This window comes from Oryctolagus cuniculus, chromosome 18, assembly GCF_051225735.1.
Source record: "Oryctolagus cuniculus isolate XC-2025 breed Fujian yellow rabbit chromosome 18, ASM5122573v1, whole genome shotgun sequence".
In the NCBI taxonomy this organism is placed as follows: Eukaryota; Metazoa; Chordata; class Mammalia; order Lagomorpha; family Leporidae; genus Oryctolagus; species Oryctolagus cuniculus.
In genome coordinates, this window is record NC_142884.1 from 64,484,097 (window position 1) to 64,505,662 (window position 21,566).

General features: G+C 47.4%; 1 protein-coding gene and 1 long non-coding RNA gene across 6 annotated transcripts in view; one reads left to right on the forward strand and one right to left on the reverse strand.

The window, feature by feature from the left end:
• The window catches only part of ZFHX3 (zinc finger homeobox 3), a 254,770-nt gene extending 238,322 nt beyond the window's left edge, over positions 1-16,448 (forward strand). For all 4 annotated transcript variants that reach the window (XM_070062681.2, XM_070062683.2, XM_070062680.2 and 1 more), the window contains 2 exons: positions 1,324-6,765; positions 10,551-16,448. In XM_070062681.2, the coding sequence (XP_069918782.1) occupies positions 1,324-6,765; positions 10,551-12,166 (7,058 nt within the window). In that variant the 3' untranslated portion in view covers positions 12,167-16,448. The remainder of the gene's footprint in view (positions 1-1,323; positions 6,766-10,550) is intronic.
• Positions 1-21,566, reverse strand: part of LOC127491372 (uncharacterized) — a 168,091-nt gene that overhangs the window by 9,297 nt on the left and 137,228 nt on the right. The window lies entirely within an intron of this gene.

Below are 21,566 nucleotides of genomic sequence, written 5' to 3' on the forward strand. Positions count from 1 at the left end.
AGACGTTCATGGGTGAGGGTTGTGGCAGTTCTTGACAGTACTCCCAAGCTCCGTGTAACTATTCAGGAGATGAGGGGCACTGTCATCATGGCATGCTTTCATGAAGTATAAAAAGCGAGAGAAAATGTTGGTGCGGACACATGGTCCCCAAAAGTGTACAGTTAGGAGTGAATAACCAGAGACTTGGTTGCTGGTCTGCAGACCCAGTATCCTAAGCCGTCAAACACTGCATCTCTGAGGATCTCACCGTTAGGGACTTGATTTTGGAGGGCGCTGGATTGTCCTTCCAGGAGCTGCCTCTGCACAGGGTCTTCTGGGATTGCCAGAGGGTGAGGTGTAGAGGTGCTTGGAAAACCCAGTGTTAAAGACACAAAGTACAAATTGCTGGGGCCACAGAGCAGTTGCCAGATAGGTCACTAGATCTCTGTGAGGCTACGTCTTCCACCCATTAAAAGCACCTAAGATTTAAGTTAGGAAGAGTTCAGCCTCACTACTGCCCAGCCGCTCCTCTTACGATTGCTCCATATTGGGCAGTGGACAGATATCCTGGCTGTAAGTCAGGGTATTTATAGGTGTGATGAGTTCATTGTAGAAAAAACCCTGATAATTGAATGATCTTTGCTTATTGAATATAGATGAGAATTGAAATTCCCATTATAACAACAAATCAACATTCCAGAATTTCTTACGTTACAGTGGACAGTTCTTGTAACTTCCCCACAACTGAAGACAGCATTAATTCACATATTCTGTGACTCACTAATTCACTGTTATAAATTGTTACTACATAAAAGTTCAAACAAAAAAAAAAGGGGGGATCTCGTGTAAAATCAGAAACCTTCAACTTGAGAAACTGAGGATTCTGAATCAAGCAATAAAAATAGATCTGTGATGCAACACAGGCCTATTACGAATTGGAACTTGGTATTTTTTCCCATCTCTTCCTGTACACCCTGTTGATACTGTGTACAGAGATACTTCAACAAGTTTGTGGAAAATAAGAGTTAAAAGATATGTTGATTTTGGTGCAAAGCAATTTTTGAAATCCATGTATATGAGAGGGCTTAAAAGACTATGAATAATACATATTATTAAAAAACTACATACGGATTTCAAACTATTTCTGCACCAAAGTAAACTCATCATTTAAGTCTATTTTCCATACACTTTAGGGACAAAAATGAAGGGAGGAGGCTCCAGACAGAGATTCCGTCATTCAGGTTGGGGTACGTTGCCCATCATCAGATTCTGCATTCACTGGGCCTGGGTGCCATCCCTGAAACAAAACGGCCTTTACCTGTGGGCTTGATGTTGTTTTTACAGAAACCTCAGAGGATCTGGGAAAGAACAACGTGCCATCTGCGAGCTCAGAGCACAGTGGAGATCTGAAACCCTCTCCTGCTGACCCCAGCTCTGTGAGAGAAGACTCAGGCTTCCTGTGCTGGAAGAAGGGATGCAACCAGGTTTTCAAAACTTCCGCCGCCCTTCAGACGCATTTCAATGAGGTGCACGCCAAGAGGCCTCAGCTGCCTGTGTCAGATCGTCATGTGTACAAGTATCGCTGTAATCAGTGCAGCCTGGCTTTCAAGACCATCGAAAAGTTGCAACTCCATTCTCAGTACCACGTGATCAGAGCCGCCACCATGTGTTGCCTTTGCCAGCGCAGTTTCCGAACTTTCCAGGCTCTGAAAAAGCACCTTGAGACGAGCCATCTGGAGTTGAGCGAGGCTGACATACAGCAGCTTTATGGTGGCCTTCTGGCTAATGGGGACCTCCTAGCAATGGGAGACCCCAGCCTGGCGGAGGACCACACCATCATTGTCGAGGAAGATAAAGAAGAAGAGAGTGACTTGGAAGAGAAACAGAGTCCGACAGGCAGTGACTCTGGGTCGGTCCAAGAAGACTCAGGCTCAGAGCCAAAGAGAGCACTACCTTTCAGAAAAGGCCCCAATTTCACCATGGAGAAGTTTCTAGACCCTTCTCGCCCTTACAAGTGTACTGTCTGCAAGGAATCTTTCACTCAAAAGAATATCCTGCTAGTGCACTACAATTCTGTCTCCCATCTACATAAGTTAAAGAGAGCTCTTCAAGAATCAGCAACAGGTCAGCCAGAACCCACTAGCAGCCCAGACAACAAACCTTTTAAGTGTAACACTTGTAATGTGGCCTATAGCCAGAGTTCCACTCTGGAGATCCACATGAGGTCTGTGCTGCATCAAACCAAGGCCCGGGCAGCCAAGCTGGAGGCTGCAAGTGGCGGCAGCAACGGGACTGGGAACAGCAGTGGTGTCTCCCTGAGCTCCTCCACACCCAGTCCCGTGAGCACCAGCAGCAGTAACACCTTTACCACCACCAATCCAATCAGCACTGGCATCACTCCGAGTTCCAATTTACTGAGCCAAGTGCCCCCTGAAAGTGTAGGGATGCCGCCCCTGGGGAATCCCAGCGGGGCCAGCCTCACTGCGCCTTCAGAGCCCAAGGAGGCCAATCGGAAGAAGCTGGCAGATATGATCGCATCCAGGCAGCAGCAGCAGCAGCAGCAGCAGCAAGCACAGACCCTGGCCCAGGCCCAGGCCCAAGTTCAAGCTCACCTGCAGCAGGAGCTGCAGCAGCAGGCTGCGCTCATCCAGTCTCAGCTGTTCAACCCCACCCTCCTTCCTCATTTCCCCATGACTACCGAGACTTTGCTGCAGCTGCAGCAGCAGCAGCACCTGCTCTTCCCTTTCTACATCCCCAGTGCTGAGTTCCAGCTCAACCCCGAGGTGAGCCTGCCAGTGACCAGCGGGGCGCTGACGTTGACAGGCACCAGTCCTGGCCTGCTGGAAGATCTGAAGGCTCAGGTTCAGGTCCCACAGCAGAGCCACCAGCCGATCCTGCAGCAGCAGCAGCAGCAGCAGCAGCAGCAAAGCCAACTCTCTCTGTCCCAGAGTCACTCTGCCCTCCTCCAGCCAAGCCAGCATCCCGAAAAGAAAAATAAATTGGTCATCAAAGAAAAGGAGAAAGAATGCCAGAAAGAGAGGGACGGTGCTGAGGGAGCAGAGGGCAATGGGGGAGCAAGGGAGTCGCTGCCAGATGCCTTGAAGCCCAAAGAGAAGAAAGAGTTGGCACCGGGGGCCAGTTCTGAGCCTTCCATGCTGCCTCCACGCATCGCCTCCGATGCCAGAGGGAACGCCACCAAGGCCTTGCTGGAGAACTTCGGCTTTGAGCTGGTCATTCAGTACAATGAGAACAAGCAGAAGGCGCAGAAGAAGAATGGGAAGACAGAGCAGGGAGAGAACTTGGAGAAGCTCGAGTGCGACTCTTGTGGCAAGCTGTTTTCCAACATCTTGATTCTAAAGAGTCATCAAGAGCATGTTCATCAAAATTACTTTCCCTTCAAACAGCTTGAGAGGTTTGCTAAACAGTACAGAGAGCACTATGATAAACTGTATCCCCTGAGGCCCCAGACCCCAGAGCCGCCACCCCCTCCACCGCCGCCCCCTCCGCCCCCTCTCCCCGCGGCGCCTCCTCAGCCAGCCACCACGCCAGCCATCCCCGTGTCGGCCCCGCCCATCACTTCGCCTACCATTGCCCCAGCCCAGCCTTCTGTGCCACTCACCCAGCTCTCCATGCCAATGGAGCTGCCCATCTTCTCGCCACTGATGATGCAGACGATGCCCCTGCAGACTCTGCCGGCGCAGCTGCCCCCTCAGCTCGGGCCTGTGGAGCCTCTGCCTGCAGACCTGGCACAGCTGTACCAGCATCAGCTCAATCCCACCCTGCTCCAACAGCAGAACAAGAGGCCCCGCACCAGGATCACAGATGACCAGCTCCGGGTTCTGCGGCAATATTTTGACATTAACAACTCTCCCAGCGAGGAGCAGATCAAAGAGATGGCGGATAAGTCCGGCTTGCCCCAGAAAGTGATCAAGCACTGGTTCAGGAACACTCTCTTCAAGGAGCGGCAGCGTAACAAGGACTCCCCGTACAACTTCAGCAACCCTCCCATCACCAGCCTGGAGGAGCTCAAGATAGACTCCCGGCCCCCTTCGCCGGAGCCTCAGAAGCAGGAGTACTGGGGAAGCAAGAGGTCCTCAAGAACAAGGTTTACTGACTACCAGCTGAGAGTCCTCCAGGATTTCTTTGATGCCAATGCTTACCCAAAGGACGATGAATTTGAGCAACTCTCGAATTTACTGAACCTTCCAACTCGAGTCATAGTGGTGTGGTTTCAGAATGCCCGACAGAAGGCCCGCAAAAATTACGAGAACCAAGGAGAGGGCAAAGACGGAGAGCGCCGTGAGCTTACGAACGATAGATACATTCGAACGAGCAACTTGAACTACCAGTGCAAAAAATGTAGCCTGGTGTTTCAGCGTATCTTTGATCTCATCAAGCACCAGAAGAAGCTGTGCTACAAGGACGAGGATGAGGAGGGGCAGGATGATAGCCAAAATGAAGATTCCATGGATGCCATGGAAATCCTGACGCCCACCAGCTCCTCCTGCAGCACCCCCATGCCCTCGCAGGCTTACAGCGCCCCGGCACCCTCCACCAATACGGCACCCTCTGCTTTCCTGCAGCTCTCAGCCGAGGCTGACGAACTGGCCTCCATCAATTCAAAAGCAGAGGCGAGCGATGAGAAACCAAAGCAGGCTGAACCACCCAGTGCGCAGCCAAACCAAACCCAAGAAAAGCAAGGACAACCAAAGGCAGAGCTGCCGCCGCAAGAGCAGCCTGAGCCGAAGACCAACCTGCCCCAGCAAAAGCTCCCGCAGTTGGCCTCCCCCCCTGCCTTACCCCAGCCTCCTCCACAAGCACCCCCTCCCCAGTGTCCCTTACCCCAGTCGAGTCCCAGCCCGTCCCAGCTCTCCCACCTGCCCCTCAAACCCCTCCACACGTCAACTCCTCAACAGCTGGCAAACCTACCTCCTCAGCTAATCCCCTACCAGTGTGACCAGTGCAAACTGGCCTTTCCATCCTTTGAGCACTGGCAGGAGCATCAGCAGCTTCACTTCCTGAGTGCACAGAACCAGTTCATTCACCCCCAGTTTCTGGACAGGTCGCTGGACATGCCGTTCATGCTGTTTGATCCCAGTAACCCCCTCCTGGCCAGCCAGCTGCTCTCTGGGGCCATACCTCAGATTCCAGCGAGCTCCGCCACTTCTCCTTCAACTCCCACCTCCACGATGAACACACTGAAGAGGAAGCTGGAGGAAAAGGCCAGTGCGAGCCCCGGTGAAAATGACAGTGGGACAGGAGGAGAGGAGCCTCAGAGAGACAAGCGCCTCAGGACAACGATCACACCCGAACAGCTGGAAATTCTCTACCAGAAGTACCTGCTGGACTCCAATCCAACTCGAAAGATGTTGGATCACATCGCGCATGAAGTGGGCTTGAAGAAACGTGTGGTCCAAGTCTGGTTTCAGAATACCCGGGCTCGAGAAAGGAAAGGACAGTTCCGGGCTGTGGGCCCAGCACAGGCCCACAGGAGATGCCCTTTTTGCAGAGCACTGTTCAAGGCCAAGACTGCCCTCGAGGCTCATATCCGGTCCCGTCACTGGCACGAGGCTAAGAGAGCTGGCTACAACCTAACTCTGTCTGCGATGCTCTTAGACTGTGATGGGGGACTCCAGATGAAAGGAGATATTTTTGATGGAACTAGCTTTCCCCACCTACCCCCAAACAGTAGTGACGGTCAGGGTGTCCCCCTCTCACCTGTGAGTAAAACCATGGAGTTGTCTCCCAGAACTCTCCTTAGCCCTTCCTCCATCAAGGTGGAGGGGATCGAAGACTTTGAAAGCCCCTCCATGTCCTCAGTGAATCTGAACTTTGACCAAACCAAGCTGGACAACGACGACTGTTCCTCTGTCAACACGGCAATCACAGACACCACGACAGGAGACGAGGGCAATGCCGACAACGACAGCGCAACGGGAATAGCAACTGAAGCCAAATCCTCCTCTGCGCCCAATGAAGGATTGACCAAAGCAGCCATGATGGCAATGTCTGAATACGAAGATCGGTTGTCGTCTGGTCTGGTCAGCCCAGCCCCAAGCTTTTATAGCAAGGAATATGACAATGAAGGTACAGTGGACTACAGTGAAACCTCAAGCCTTGCAGACCCCTGCTCCCCAAGTCCTGGAGCGAGCGGGTCTGCGGGCAAATCTGGTGACAGCGGGGATCGGCCTGGGCAGAAACGTTTTCGCACTCAGATGACCAACCTACAGCTTAAGGTCCTCAAGTCATGCTTTAATGACTACAGGACACCCACTATGCTCGAGTGTGAGGTCCTGGGCAATGACATTGGACTGCCAAAGAGAGTTGTTCAGGTCTGGTTCCAGAATGCCCGGGCGAAAGAAAAGAAGTCCAAGTTAAGCATGGCCAAGCATTTTGGTATAAACCAAACAAGTTACGAGGGACCCAAAACAGAGTGCACTTTGTGTGGCATCAAGTACAGCGCTCGGCTGTCTGTACGTGACCATATCTTTTCCCAACAGCATATCTCCAAAGTTAAAGACACCATCGGAAGTCAGTTGGACAAGGAGAAAGAATACTTTGACCCAGCCACTGTACGGCAGTTGATGGCTCAACAAGAGTTGGACCGGATTAAGAAGGCCAATGAGGTCCTTGGACTGGCAGCTCAGCAGCAAGGGATGTTTGACAATGCTCCCCTTCAAGCTCTTAACCTTCCCACGGCATACCCGGCGCTCCAGGGCATTCCTCCTGTGCTGCTCCCGGGCCTCAACAGCCCCTCCTTGCCAGGCTTTACTCCATCCAACACAGGTGAGTTCTGCTCAAGGTGATCCTCCTCAGTATGAGACTCAGCGTCGAGGTAGGGGCCTGGCACCCCAACTGAGCTGCTGTGCAGGTGGGAAGCTTCCCTTTCTAGTTCTTGATGAGCACCAAGACTTAAGTTTCCTTCTGTTGCATCTCCCCAGTGCCAGCATACGTGGCTCTTAGTTAGTTCAGGATGGGACCTCATGGTTCTAACGGTCACCTCCAAAATGACTCATGCCTTAATATTGAGTAGCAAAACCAGGGTGTATGCTATAAGCAGGAACCTGAAGGTCTTGGCATATTAATTGCTGGAAAATTTTCAAGAAAGAGATTTCTATCATAGACCTTCATTCAGTCCTTGTGGAAATGCCAATCCCAATTAGGTAGCTGTTGCAAATAGAAGATACCAAATGGATGCTTGTTCAAGTCCCAGCTGTTCCACTTCCTATCCAGTTCCTTGCTAATGTGCCTGGGAAAGCAGCGGAAGATGGCCCAAGTTGGGGTCCTGTCACCCACATGGAAGACGTGGACAGAGTTCTGGGCTGTTGGCTTTGGCCAGGCCCAGGCCCAGCCACAGTGACCATTTGGGGAGTAAACCAGCAGACAGATCTCTCTCTCTCTCTCTGTCTCCTCATCTTTCACTTTGCCAAGTAAGTCAACCTTTAAAAAAGACACCAGATTGTTCTAATTCTAGATCATACACTGTGCAAACTGGTCCAAGGCCTCAGCTTTCTTCAGAGAACTGCTGTGGCAGGAGTTACTCCTGGGGGTCTCTTAAAACAGTGGCCAGATCAGTCTCTAAGGGGACTGCCTTTCAACTCAGGTGCACTTGCCAGAAATTGTGTACTGGGTAGTGTGCTTCCTAGTTCTGCATGTCTCTGTAGGTCCCCCAGACAGAAATACTAAGGCTCCTTTTAGGGGTCCTCCGTCCCCATGTCCTTTTGCTCATCTTGCTTTCCTCCTCACACCCATTTAGAATCATGAGTATTTAATACTCTTATATTCTCACTTAATAGGGAGTTTGCTGTTCTTGTTTCTCTTACCCTGTCCTCACCCATCTAATTGGGATTGAACTGTCTTTCCTAGATTGAGCTTTCACATCCAGGGTCCTGTGAGGCTTACAACAGCCAGCACTGACCAGCACATGTGCACCAAAAGCACCTTTGGTGTCTCCTTGCCTTCAAAGACGTCCATGTGCTCAGCAGTGGAAGCACCTCTGCTGTTTGTCAGAGCAGCCCTAGTTTCTTGATGACTTAATGTCAAGTTTTATGATTTTGGCAATGTTTAAGAGAACATGAGGCTACTGCATCCTGGTCCTGTGTATTACCCAAAGAGAACAGGAAGAGAAAGCATGAAAACCTAGAAGTTGTTGCTTAAATGTCTTGGCAAGTAAAGGCACAGAGTGATGTGAAAGCCAGCTGGACGTAAGCCCAGAGAGAGGCTATGGGAAGTGGCCAGGGCACCGAGGTATCCTTGGAGCTCAGGACCTTGGCAGAGGGGCTTGGGAATGCCCACCATCAGTCATAATACTGTAGACCAAAGAGAATCAGGATGTCTGATCTATTCCCCTTGTTTTACAGATGAGAAAACTGAGGCCCAGAGAGGTCAAGACCATTCAGCAAGCTAGGGTAGGAGCCAGAGCTCCCGCCCAGGCCTCCGGGCTCCCAGTGCTATGTGCTCCTTCCACAACACCCAATATGAGCCAGTCAGTCAACAGGTATATGTTTAGTGCTGCTCAGGTTCTGACCACATAGAGTGGACTGAAGAAAGAAAGATATGCTTCTACTTACTCGAGGCAGACAGAGGTGCCCCAGTTACCATCTGACCTGGCTGTACTGCACCTCTCCAGAGCACTGCATCTGGGATGGGAGGGAAGTAAGTAGTGTTCATTAAGCACTGGTCAGGCCTAATGCTAAGGTCTGTCTCTGTGATTTGAACAGCCATCTGTTGTCCAAACCGAGGTTCTAAGAGGTTGCCTAGACAAGGTCACCCATCTCATGTCTGTCAGCCATAATCCACACAGGGTCTGTGGGGTCTACTATGTGGTTATTTAGCTACTGTACCTACTATGCTTGGTGCAGAGCCTGGTAAATAAAATCTCGGATGGAGGTACACACAGCCATCTAAAGCATTTTGGTCCTCATCTTTCTCCTAAAAGCCAGCCTGAAGCTATGGGGAAAAGAACCCTCTAGCCATTCCTTCCTTGCTCCACTGATCACTTGGAGCAGGCCCATTACCTACAGGTAGAGAAAGCGAGAGAGAGCCAGGTCCCAAGTTTCTAATTCGTGCTGCACACCCTGCCTTGCCTGTTTAACAGACTAGCTTTTCTTCAGTTTTAGAGTCGAGTCCCTCACGTCTCCTCTGATAACCTAATCCCAGTGGTCTCTCAGCTGCTGCGGGAGAGCAATCACTGATGCCGGGGGACACTACCCTTCTTGACCACCCAGTGTTAACGGGTGCTTGGCTGGCAGTGGCAGCTTGAAGCAACCTTGTTCCTCCTGTCTGCAGTGTAAGAGGGTTTGATGGACCAGTGAACACTGCACCACTGCAGTCGCACTAGGTCTGGGCCTGCCTCTCAAGGACAGTGTCGTGCTGTGAAACCCCTACCCCGTTTCATGGTAGCATGGTTCACGTGAAACGCTGCAGGGGGCTGGAAGATCTTTCTGAGTTGACATTTCAGTGTCCTCTGAAAGGAAGGGATGAGTGCTGATTCCTCGAATGTGGTGAACACAGAAGTGTGCTGAGGGATGTTGCTCGGGAGGTCTTCCCAGCTCCTCTCTCTTTGGTGGCATGTAGTCATTCAGCACACTTTGTCTGCTGTCCTTCCCTGCCACGAAGTTTGGCGTAACGTCAGAAGGCACCCACCAGGGGACAAGTGAGGCTGTGGGGTGGGTGAAGGCTCTGCCGGTAGTGCTGGATTGGGCCGACTATGATAGCATATGGGTCTGGTGACGCAGTCACGGATCTGCACACCCATAAGCAGCAGTGCCCAGAGGAGGTTATGCTGCCTTAAGGACTGATATGTCAGCACCTTGAGCTGTTCCACTTTGTACGCTGCTTTTCTCTCCCCTGCCAGATAATCTCTGGAGCCTCTGCAGCCGTCAGGGGCAGGAGGAGGCTGCTCATTTCTCCAGCCGACTTCAGGAGTCTGTTCCTCTACGGTTGCATCCTTCACCAGACTCGCTGAAGCGGATGTGCTGGGCCAAGGCACTGGAGCAGCTTCCCCTGAATGGGCTGCTTTTACGGCTCCCCAGGCCCTTCCTCCACACTCTCCCATTCAGCGACAGCAGCACAGAGGAGGACAATGTGTAGGGGCTGTTTCAGTTGTCTGTGGGGCCTTGGGGCCTTGCCAGGTTCCTTGCTTTAGCCCTGTCTCCGGTTGCCTCTGCTCTCCAGACGACTTCTGGTGGGGCCTCGTGGCTCTACTTTTTCTATGGCGCTTTGATGAAGGCCTTGGTTTCAAATGAGTCCCAGCTGTAAACAGCTAGTTTTACAGATGAATTGAGTTGGGCAGAGTGAATGGTAGCTGGCAGTGTGTGGCAGAGAAGACCTGAACTAGTGGATGTGGCAGGTTAGGCACGAAGTTGTTTAGCTGAAAGGGGAAGTGGAGGAGCTGACCCAAGGCTAGCCAACATTGAGCCTGCTGGTCTAGTTTTGTGCAAACTGTATGAGAGGGTCCTTCAGGCTGAAATCTTCACATTTAGGCTCGGTGTCAGTGACACAGGTGAAGCACCGTGGGCTTCAGTCTTACCTCCCGGACTGACGTGATTTCTCTGTCTCGTTCCTTTCAGCTTTAACGTCTCCTAAACCGAACCTGATGGTTCTGCCCAGCACAACAGTTCCTTCCCCTGGACTCCCCACATCTGGATTACCAAATAAACCGTCCTCAGCATCGCTGAGCTCCCCAACCCCAGCACAAGCCACCATGGCGATGGCCCCTCAGCAACACCCCCAGCAGCAGCAGCAGCCCCAAGTCCAGCAGCCTCCCCCGCCTCCAGCAGTGCAGCCACCACCCACGCTCCAGCCGCAGCCGCGCAAGGACAAAGACAGTGAGAAAGCAAAGGAGAAGGCACACAAAGGGAAAGGGGAGCCTCCGCCTGTCCCCAAGAAGGAGAAAGGAGAGGCCCCCGCCGCAGCGGCCACAGTTTCAGCCCCGCTGCCCACCATGGAGTACGCAGTGGACCCTGCTCAGCTGCAGGCCCTGCAGGCAGCCTTGACTTCAGACCCCACAGCGTTGCTCACAAGCCAGTTCCTTCCTTACTTTGTACCAGGCTTTTCTCCTTACTATGCCCCCCAGATCCCTGGCGCCCTGCAGAGCGGGTACCTGCAGCCTATGTACGGCATGGAAGGCCTGTTCCCCTACAGCCCTGCGCTGTCGCAGGCCCTGATGGGGCTGTCCCCCGGCTCCCTACTGCAGCAGTACCAGCAATACCAGCAGAGTCTGCAGGAGGCCATCCAGCAGCAGCAGAAAGTGCAGCAGCAGCAGCAGCAGCAGCCCAAAGCAAGCCAAACCCCAGTCCCCCAGGGGGCTGCTTCCCCAGACAAAGACCCTGCCAAAGAATCCCCCAAACCAGAAGAGCAGAAAAACGCCCCCCGTGAGGTGTCCCCCCTCCTGCCGAAACCCCCCGAAGAGCCAGAAGCAGAAAGCAAAAGTGCGGACTCCCTCTCTGACCCCTTCATTGTTCCAAAGGTGCAGTACAAGTTGGTCTGCCGCAAGTGCCAGGCGGGCTTCGGCGACGAGGAGGCGGCGAGGAGCCACCTGCAGTCCCTCTGCTTCTTCGGCCAGTCTGTGGCGAACCTGCAAGAGATGGTGCTCCACGTGCCCACAGGCGGCGGCGGCGGCGGCGGCGGCGGCGGGGGCGGCTCGTACCACTGCCTGGCGTGCGAGAGCGCGCTCTGTGGGGAGGAAGCTCTGAGTCAACATCTCGAGTCGGCCTTGCACAAACACAGAACAATCACGAGAGCAGCAAGAAACGCCAAAGAGCACCCTAGTTTATTACCTCACTCTGCCTGCTTCCCCGATCCTAGCACCGCATCTACCTCGCAGTCTGCCGCTCACTCAAACGACAGCCCCCCTCCCCCGTCGGCCGCCGCCCCCTCCTCGTCCTCCTCGTCCGCTTCCCCCCACGCCTCCAGGAAGTCTTGGCCGCAAGTGGTCTCCCGGGCTTCGGCCGCGAAGCCCCCTTCTTTTCCTCCTCTCTCCTCATCTTCAACGGTTACCTCAAGTTCATGCAGCACCTCAGGGGTTCAGCCCTCGATGCCAACAGACGACTATTCGGAGGAGTCTGACACGGATCTCAGCCAAAAGTCCGACGGACCGGCGAGCCCGGTGGAGGGTCCCAAAGACCCCAGCTGCCCCAAGGACAGTGGTCTGACCAGTGTAGGAACGGACACCTTCAGATTGTAAGCTTTGAAGATGAACAATACAAATGAATTTAAATAAAAAAATTAATAACAAACCAATTTCAAAAATAGACTAACTGCAATTCCAAAGCTTCTAACCAAAAAAAAAACACAAAAAACACAAAAAAAACAAAAATAAAAATAAAAAAAGGAAAAAAAAAGAAAAAGCGTGGGTTGTTTTCCCATATACCTATCTATGCCGGTGATTTTACATTCTTTTCTTTTAATATTTAAAAAAAAAAAAACCCTAACCCTGTTACATTGTGTCCTTTTGAAGGTACTATTGGTCTGGGAAAGGAAGTCCGCAGGGCCTCCCTAATGTCTTTGGAGCTTAAACCCCTTGTATATTCGCCCCCTTTCAATAAATGCCCACGTCGATAGCACAGAGGAGTCCGGCACGCACTGTATGGGAAAGCAGTCCACCTGGTTACAGTTTTAAACTTCTTGCTATCTTAGCATTCAGATACCAATGGCTTGCTAAAAGAAAAAAAGAAATGTAATGTCTTTTTATTCTCAGGTCAATCGCTCACACTTTGTTCTGTTTCCAGAATCATTGTTTTGTATTTTTTTTTCAGTTCCTTTTTTTTTTTTTTTTGGTTCCAGAAAAATTTTTCTTGTTAATTTAAAAATGGGCAGAAAGTATTTGAGAAAAACAATGTGAACTGCTTTAGCTTTCTGGGGATTTTAAAGGATAGCTTTTCTGCTGAAGCCAGTTTCAAGGGGAAAAGTTAAGCACTCCCACTTTCAGAAGAAATAACCCACACACACAAAGAGTGTTGAGGACTTGTAGCTTAAAAAAAGTAAGTTTTAAAAACTGACTTTCTGTATTTATGATAGATATGACCATTTTTGATGTTGAGTAGATTGTTGCATTGGAAATGAACTGAAGCAGTATGGTAGATTTAAAAGGAAAAAAAAAAAACCTTTTGTGTACATTTAGCTTTTTGTATGGTCCAGCTGACAGCTCCTCATTTGATGTTGTCTTGTTCATTCCTAGCAGATAGATTGCAATCCATTGATTCGCCTAAGCTTTTCTCCCTTAATTCCCCTCTCTTTCCTTTTCCCACCTCCCATCCTATAATCTCCCCTTTTGGTAGCTGCCTTCATTTCTTAGAGGGTAGCTGCAAAATTATTTTATAAAACTAAAAAAAGAATTTCAAAGGATTCTAGGGGTCAATAGGATCCTCACAAGATTATTTTTGGTTGGGGAGTTGAAACTTTTTAAAGGCATACTTCTAGTTACCTATGTCTGTTGGCCTTGTGTGTTTACTTTTATTTATCCTTCCTTTGGCCTTTCTCTGTGTCCCTTCTTTTCCTCTGTTTGGTAGACACTTCAAGTATTCTTTTCCTAAGAACGGCAAGCTAGAGCATTTGTTTCATTTTGTGTAATTGGGCCATGTACTTTTCTAAAAAAGTTTTTGGTTAGGGGTTTGGTTTTTGTTTTGTGTTTTTCTTTGCTCTCTCAGAAAAAGAAATTTCATGCTTTAAATAAAATCCAAAGACACACCCTTTCGCTGCTGATGCAGGAAAAAGGGAAAGGGTTCTTGTTACTTGAGAATTTGTTTCTGATTTAAACAAGACTTAGTTTGATAAAACAAAGAGTAAAACAGAAGATTCCCAGGTTGTTGTGTGCCTCCTCTGCAAGCAGAGAGGCAGCTATTAATGACAATTCCACATACCAAAAGACACATTTTTTACTTCCAAGTTTTGTCCTTGTGTTAGGCAGTCGGAGCGGCGAGTGATCCAGAGCACAGCCAACAACGAAGCAGATAGCAATGGGCAGAAAGCGAAAAGGAGCCGCACATGCGAGGCACTCGTGTTTATGTTGATATCCTGGAACACACACCACCACACCACAGACACCCTTTCTCATCTTTAAAAACAAACAAACAAAAAACAGTCTGAACTTTGAAAACTTCGTGCTGCTAAAACGTAGATTTTGGAAACAAATAGATGCTTTGCTGTTTCACTTTCATAGCCAAATGTCAACTGAAACAATTCCCCCTTGCCCCGGAAGTGTGAAACCCTTCTCCCCTCCATTCTCTTCCTTCCTTAGGTTTCAAAGGGAACTTTGAAGACTGTGAATACAGGTTCCATTGGTCACCTTTCCGGCTTCTTTCCCCAGTGCTGAAGCCACTCATCGACTTTGCAAAAAGACTGGAGCATTCCAAGATCTGAAAATGGATTTCTTTTTTTCTTTTTTCTTTTTTTAGCCGGGACTATTTTATTTTTATGAATTTGTTTTTAGTTTAATGAAATAGATCCTGAACTGTTGTACATATTTCTAACTAGGCTGATGCACAGTGCAAATTTTTTAATTTTTTTTAAGTAGAAATACTAAAGAATACCATCTAACTATTCATACCAGTATCGAGTTGTAGCATAAGGTGTCAAAAACAAGTACGCAAAACATTTACGGTTTTAACAAGCTATTTGCTTTTAACCAGAATTCTTGTATTTTCTCCCTGTGTTTGAGATGAACATTTTTAAATTTTAAAGTTGTACAGTTTTTTGTTTTCCATTATTTTATCTTGTTTGTAACTCTATGAAATATATATATATTTTTTGCCATTTAACTGTTGTATGTTACTCTGTGTCTGTATCATATAGAAAAAAAGTTGTTTTGTTTTTGGTTCTCTTTGTGATACCAGTTAACAGTTTAACACTAGCTTTACCTGTCATTCTGCTAGGTCTTCTCTGAAAACTTTGTTTTTAAAAACAATGATATTGCTTGGTAATAGTGCAATTTCTATCCCTCTCCTTTCCCCTCACCCCAGCGTTAAGTTTCTTCTTTGTCACTGTGCCGTCCCCTCCCAGTGGTTTCAGTGTTGTGTTGTTTTTGTTTGTTTTTGAGCTACTATGCCATCCTCCCTCTGTGAGGCAGAGTGACTGTCAGTGTTTTGTTATGCCATGCCTTGACCGTGGGTGTGTTTGGCAACAATGAGGTGGCTGGGTACATAGGCTAAGCTTGTGTCCACCCACTAGCGTTCCCCAGAGGGTGACTGTTTCAACGTGGAGTGGGTTGCACACTTTCCAATTGTCCTGTCTACCTGTAGGTTCATTCAAAAAAAAAAAAAAATGTAATTCTCAGCACTAACCCAGAAGTAGCAAAGCAGCCAGAGATGTTGAAAAATAAGAGGTCAAATATGAGCTAGTCAGATTGTGGGCTGACATCCACCTTGGCTTTGACTGGTATCATTCACAAAGCATGAGTTTACTACAAGGCTCAACGGTTTAGACTGATCTCACTCGGGGAATTGACTCCTGTCTGCTATACAGTAGGTAGTTGAACAGGATCTCTCAACTCACTTTTTAACTTAGTTCTTCACCTCCACTTTACTTCATTTTTTTGATTGTTGCTTTTTTCCCCCCAGTATTCCACAGTGTGGGTTGGTGCTGGACACGGTTCTGTCACAGCACCAAACTGATCCACCAAATCGGAGTTATTTCACCCATCCTTCCAAAAAGAAACTTAAGAAAAGTAAAACACGCACACACACGGAAGAGTTTAGTACATCAAGGAAGGGTTTTTTTTTTTTTTTTAATTAAAAGCTATTTAAATAGATGAATGTGGCCAAAGTTTTACACAATTGAAGATAAAGTAAAACAGACGGCATGTGTTTAAACCTGAGTTTATCAGGCATGGCAGGAAAGTTTCAGGAGAGAGAGGCAGTGACCCAAGCCAGTGCACTTGATGTTCATGGACATATATTTTTTTTAAATAAATTAAATTAAAACATTTAAAATAGAAGCATAAATTGAGTTGGCTGTTTGTTGGCGCTGAGATACTGCCCACTGTGAAACAAAGCTTTGACTAGTTTTTTTTGTTTGTTTGTTTACTTTCTTCAGGGGGGAGGGGGGCAAGTTTGGGTAGGAAAGAAAGCATAAATGAACGTGACCCTGAGGTGAAGAGGTATATGAACAGCCTTTGCAATGTACAAAAAAAAAAAAAAAACAAAAAAACAAAAAACAAAAAAACAAAACAAAAAAGAAAAACAAAAAAAATAGAGCAAGTGAAACCAAAAATGATGTTCTTGGTGTTTTTCTATAATGTAGTCTTGTTAGCTTTTTTGTTACTGTAACAATGCTGATCTTGAACTGTACCAAAATACATGGAGACTAACAGAACCACATGGAACTTTCAAACTGAAAAAAAAAATTTGTCACAAAAACTTTGTTGTCATAGTTAAGTTGATTGTAGATGGTAATTGAATATACTCCTTTGAAAATATTTCATCAAGTATGTTTCTTGCTCATTGTGATACATTAAAAAAATATGAGCAAAAGTTCTTGTCTCTGTTACCAGATTTTGTGTGTATGCATGTGCAGTGAATGACAGAGGAGGTTAGTGGTTGGAAATGTGTAAATTTAAACAGTATCTTACGGTAGTATAGGCAGTACTTGTTCTAAGATACACAAGGATGTACACAGGGTCTGTAGTGTTTCTAAATACCCTGGTCCTTTGAAGTTTGAGCCTGGACAGCACTTATTTCTTTCATTGGGAGCAGTAAGTCTGACATCTCACAGAATATCTGACCCCACGATGCCCTAATAGCCCCTAGGTTTTTGTTTCTGTTTTTTTAAAGATTTATTTATTTCAAAGGTAGCACAACAGATTTTCTATTTGCTACTCCATTCCCCAAATACCCCTCAACAGCCAGGACTGGGCAAGGTCAAAGCAAGAAATCAGAAACTCCATCTAAGTCTCCCATGGCAGGGTGGAGTGGGGAGGGCAGAAACACAACCACATGAGCCATCATCTGCTGCCTCCCTAGCACATAAGCCGGGAGCTGGATCAGAAGAGCAGAAAAGCCAGGACTCACACCATGCATCCAACATGGACCTCAGGCATCCCAGGTCGGGGCATAATCCCCTGCACCACAATGCCCACCGTGCAGATTTTCAATTCAGATGTTTATGGGAAAATTTTAGATACCTGGCAAAACCAATGCAAGGTTTTGCTGAAAGTCACTAGAGAGGTAAGTTCAACACTCTGAAAAGGGAATTGGATCTATATGACAGGAAGATATGAATGGTATGCTGAATTAAATGGATGATTGAACGCACTGACCTGTCCCAGCACAGGACTTTTCAGAACCCCTGTTAGAGCAGAATTTGACACAGGAATAGTCTGCACAACAGCAGTAGCATTCGTAAATTCCTGCATACAAGGAAGTACTCAGTCCTCTTATCAAAAATTGTCCCTTAACACAGAAAATGCCTGAAATTCATTAATAAGGAATACATCCAAGATCAGGCCCAAAGGCCTTCCGTTCATCTCTAATTTATAGCCACAGCTAATAAATAATTTATAAAACTCCAGCAGCTGGACTTGGATGGGACTGCAGGCTGGCGGTGTCCTTGCAAGGTCTGCATCATCTGCCCTTGGTCAACAGGGATATTTTTTCCCAAGAGTTAAACGACAAAATCCTTTGCTATGGGCTGAGACAGCCATTGTTAACCCAGCCTTTTTAGTTCCTGCAGCAGGCATCAAAGAAGAATCTCTGACCCTATTAACTCAAAATTTCAAAGAATTCTAGAAATGGCACAGGCATTACAAGTGCTCAGAGACGAAAGCTGGTTCCCTGGCCAATGCTTGAACCTCTGTGCCGAACAAGTAGTGCCACGGTCCCTCTTGGCACCCAGGTCTTGCCGAAGGCACTGTGGCTTGCTTCTGGTATTCCTGCAGAAGCTGATGGCTTCTATCTTATCATGCTTCATTGGTCCACAGCTGTGTCACTGACCTCATGCCACCTCATGAAAAGGTACAGTATGGTACAAATTGTTCACTCCCAAAGCCACATCTGCCTTTCTGAGCTACAATTATTTTAGGATCTGGCAAGATTGCATTGAGACTTTTTAAATGGAACTAGTTTTGTGGAGAGGTTTTGCTGCTTCAGCTTTTTGGAAGAAGGTGACTACCATTCAAACTCTTCCACAGTTAAATTTTTAACAAGAAAATAAGACAAAATTCTCAGTGATAGCTGAGCTGCTTGTATCAGAGAACTGCACCTAACTTACATCAGGAGGGGTTGGGTAAGAGCCCTGAGATCTTTCTGTTACTGGACAGGCATTTTACTCTTGCAATCTGGCTTCAGTATCATGCTCATGTGGGTATTAAGCTCTTTGGAATTAATAGGTTCTCACCTCTCTCTGGAAAAATGTGAAATGGCAACATCTTAAAATGGTTGATATGTGTTGGGTACCTGTTTCTAATTTTGCTTTAAAGAAATGTCTCTAGTCCCTGGCCCCCATTATAGACTAATGACCTCCCAAATCTCACTTTTAACAAGTTGAGACTTGGAGTTACAAGAGCGCAAGCAGTTTAAGAGTCAGCTTGAAGGATGAGAAGTTTGCACCTGATGCTCTGCCCTGCAGTCTTAGTTACAGCAGGACAGCTGTGCTTGCTCACCTCTGTGCATTATTACTGGAGGTAGACCAGCCAAGGTTCTGGTAAAACTTTCTAAGAAGTCAGTGCTCTCAGGATCATTAACATAGAGACAGTTGGCCATTATTCTCCATGATGAAGGTGGGTGTTTTCCTCCCCTCCATCCCTCTTTCCTTGCTCCTGCATTTTTTAAACTAGAGGCATATGTTCCTAAGATGTCTTCAATAGTTATGCTTGGTTCCTCTGAATCTGTCTCCTTGAGTTTTTAAGTTAAAGGCAACCAAATTAAATTTGGTTTTGATCCTTTATTAATTTACTACTGCTTAACTTCTTACCATATATGGAAGAGATGGACAAACAGGCTATTTAATCTACGTTTTTGAGTCCCTTATTAACATGGGAAAGAAAACTTGGGAGATCAACTTTTTTAGTCATGGGCCAAGATCACTTGACCTTGAATTGAGTGCTAGGAAGCAACTATGCTGGATAACAAATGAGAAGGGCATCAGTAGCTATTCCCTGTAAAGTTCAAAGCTGTTAAATACTCCCTCTTCCTTGTCTTCCTACCCTCAGTACACTACTCTTCCCTAAGTCCTATTATACATTGCTACTGTCTTTTGAACCCTCTGTAATGCCTATGGTAGGCAAAGTTGGTGATATCCATCCCCAGAATTCAAGACAGTGAAGAGAGGGGGAGAGGAACCAACCATGTGTTTATTAGCCTTTGTTCAATGCTCCTTACCATCACTGTATTATTTCATGAGAGATGCCAGAGAAGAGAAGTTCAGAGTGTGGGCTCCAGAGTCAGACTGATGGGCTTCAATTTCTGGCTCCACTATTGTGATCTTGATTGAGTTACTTATTACCATTATAAAGTGCTTCATAGGGATGTGACACATTGTCTGGTACATAGTGAGTGCTAAATGCTGGATCTTACTATTACTGTCAGTATTAACTTTTCTGCAGGCCCCTCATAACTACTGTTTTCTAACTCTCACTTTAGTTCTCAGAGGGTCTGAGAACTGCAGTTTCTAAGTCCCATCAAGCTTCTGCTGTGTTCATTTCTGATGCTGACCTGCTGCATGTACTTCAGAGGATGTAGAGATCCTTGAGGAGGTTTGGATTCTTGAGTTGTACAGGAGTACAGTAAGGCAGTTTGGATTTCAGGACTGCATCAATCAACCTGGAAGTGATTAATTTGGTCATGAGGAAGAATGGACTGTAGTTTGCTTTTATTTGCAAAAGTTGGCATTTCTGCTCATGACTTCTGTGAAGAGTGATTAGCTCAAATGTATGGAGCCACAGAACAGAGTGAATGGAGTAAGTGGTGACAATTTGCCCAATGCCTGATTCCAGGCAGGTAGATAAACAAATATAGAGCTATAGTATCTGAAATGCAATTGTGGGCCGGCGCCGTGGCTCACTAGGCTAATCCTCCACCTGCGGTGCCAGCACACCAGGTTCTAGTCCCGGTCGGGGCGCCGGATTCTGCCCCGGTTGCCCCTCTTCCAGGCCAGCTCTCTGCTGTGGCCCAGGAGTGCAGTGGAGGATGGCCCAAGTGCTTGGGCCCTGCACCCCATGGGAGACCAGGATAAGCACCTGGCTCCTGCCTTCGGAACAGCGCGGTGCGCCAGCCACAGCGCGCCGGCCGTGGTGGCCATTGGAGGGTGAGCTAACAGCAAAGGAAGACCTTTCTCTCTGTCTCTCTCTCTCTCATTGTCCACTCTGCCTGTCAAAAAAAACCAAAATGCAATTGTGAAACTAAATGAACTGTAGCAAAATGAAACTAAGAGGAACACACAGACAGGAATGAAGCAAGAGGATCTCTCAACCCCCAAACATAGGAAGAGGCTTTTTAAAATACTCTTATTCTAGTAAACTGAAAATCAAACATTTGGAAGAGGCAGGGGAAAGAATGCCAGCACAGAGACAAGGTTTTAGAAGCATGTTTCCATTAATAGTTTGTATATAAGAACTCTTCAATATATAGGCGTTAGGCGAAGACTATGGTCCTCTTTGTGAACCCTGTCTATTCTTAACCAGGAACTATGATGACCTTTGGAAACAAAAGCTGCTGGGGCAGGCATTTGGCACAACAGTTATGAGGCCACTTGGGATGCCCATCTCCCATATTGGAGTACTGGGTTTGAGGCCTGGCTCACTTCAGATTCTACATTCCTGCTAATAAGCACCCTGGGAAGCAGCCAGCAATGGCTCAAATGTTTGGGTCCCTGCCACCCATGTGGGAGATCCAGAATGAGTTCCTGGTTCCTGACTTCGGCCTGCCCCAGCCCTAGCTATTGCAGGCATTTGGAGCATTAAGATCTCTGTCTCTCTCTTGCTTTTAAATAAAATAAAAATTTTAGTACTTTAAAGATGGTGTTCTGCTGTTGCCTCATCTGCACTGAATCCAGCGACAAATCTATTCATCGTTTTAAAATGTATTTTTTTCTGTAGTTTTTAAGATTTTCTCCTAAACTGCTAGTTTTATCATATCACAATTTTATAATGACGTGCCTTGTTGTAGTTTTATTTATGTGTTTTGCACTTGTAGTTGTTGAGTTCTTGGATCTGTGGGATATTACTTTTTATCCAAACTGGCAATTTTAAAAATTATTTATTTATTTGAAAGAGTGGTGTGGTGGGGGAGGAAAGGAAGAGAGAGAGAGAGACCTCCAATCCTCTCATTCACTCCACAAATGCCTGCGATAGCTGAGGCTGAGCAAGGTCAAAGCCAGGAGATGGGAACCCCATCTAGTCTCGGTTATGGCTGGTGGGGACCCAAATACTTGGGCTATCATCCACTGCCTTTCCAGGCACATTAGCAGAAAGCTGATTGGAAGCCAAGTAGTTGGAACTCCAATCAACACTCCAATAGGAGATGCACATGTCACAAGCAATGGCTTAATCCACAGCACCACAATTCCTTCTGCACCCAATTCGCAATATTTTGGCCACCATTTTATCAAACATTTTTTATGCTCTTCATTTCCCCCACCTTTTTCCACCAGTAACT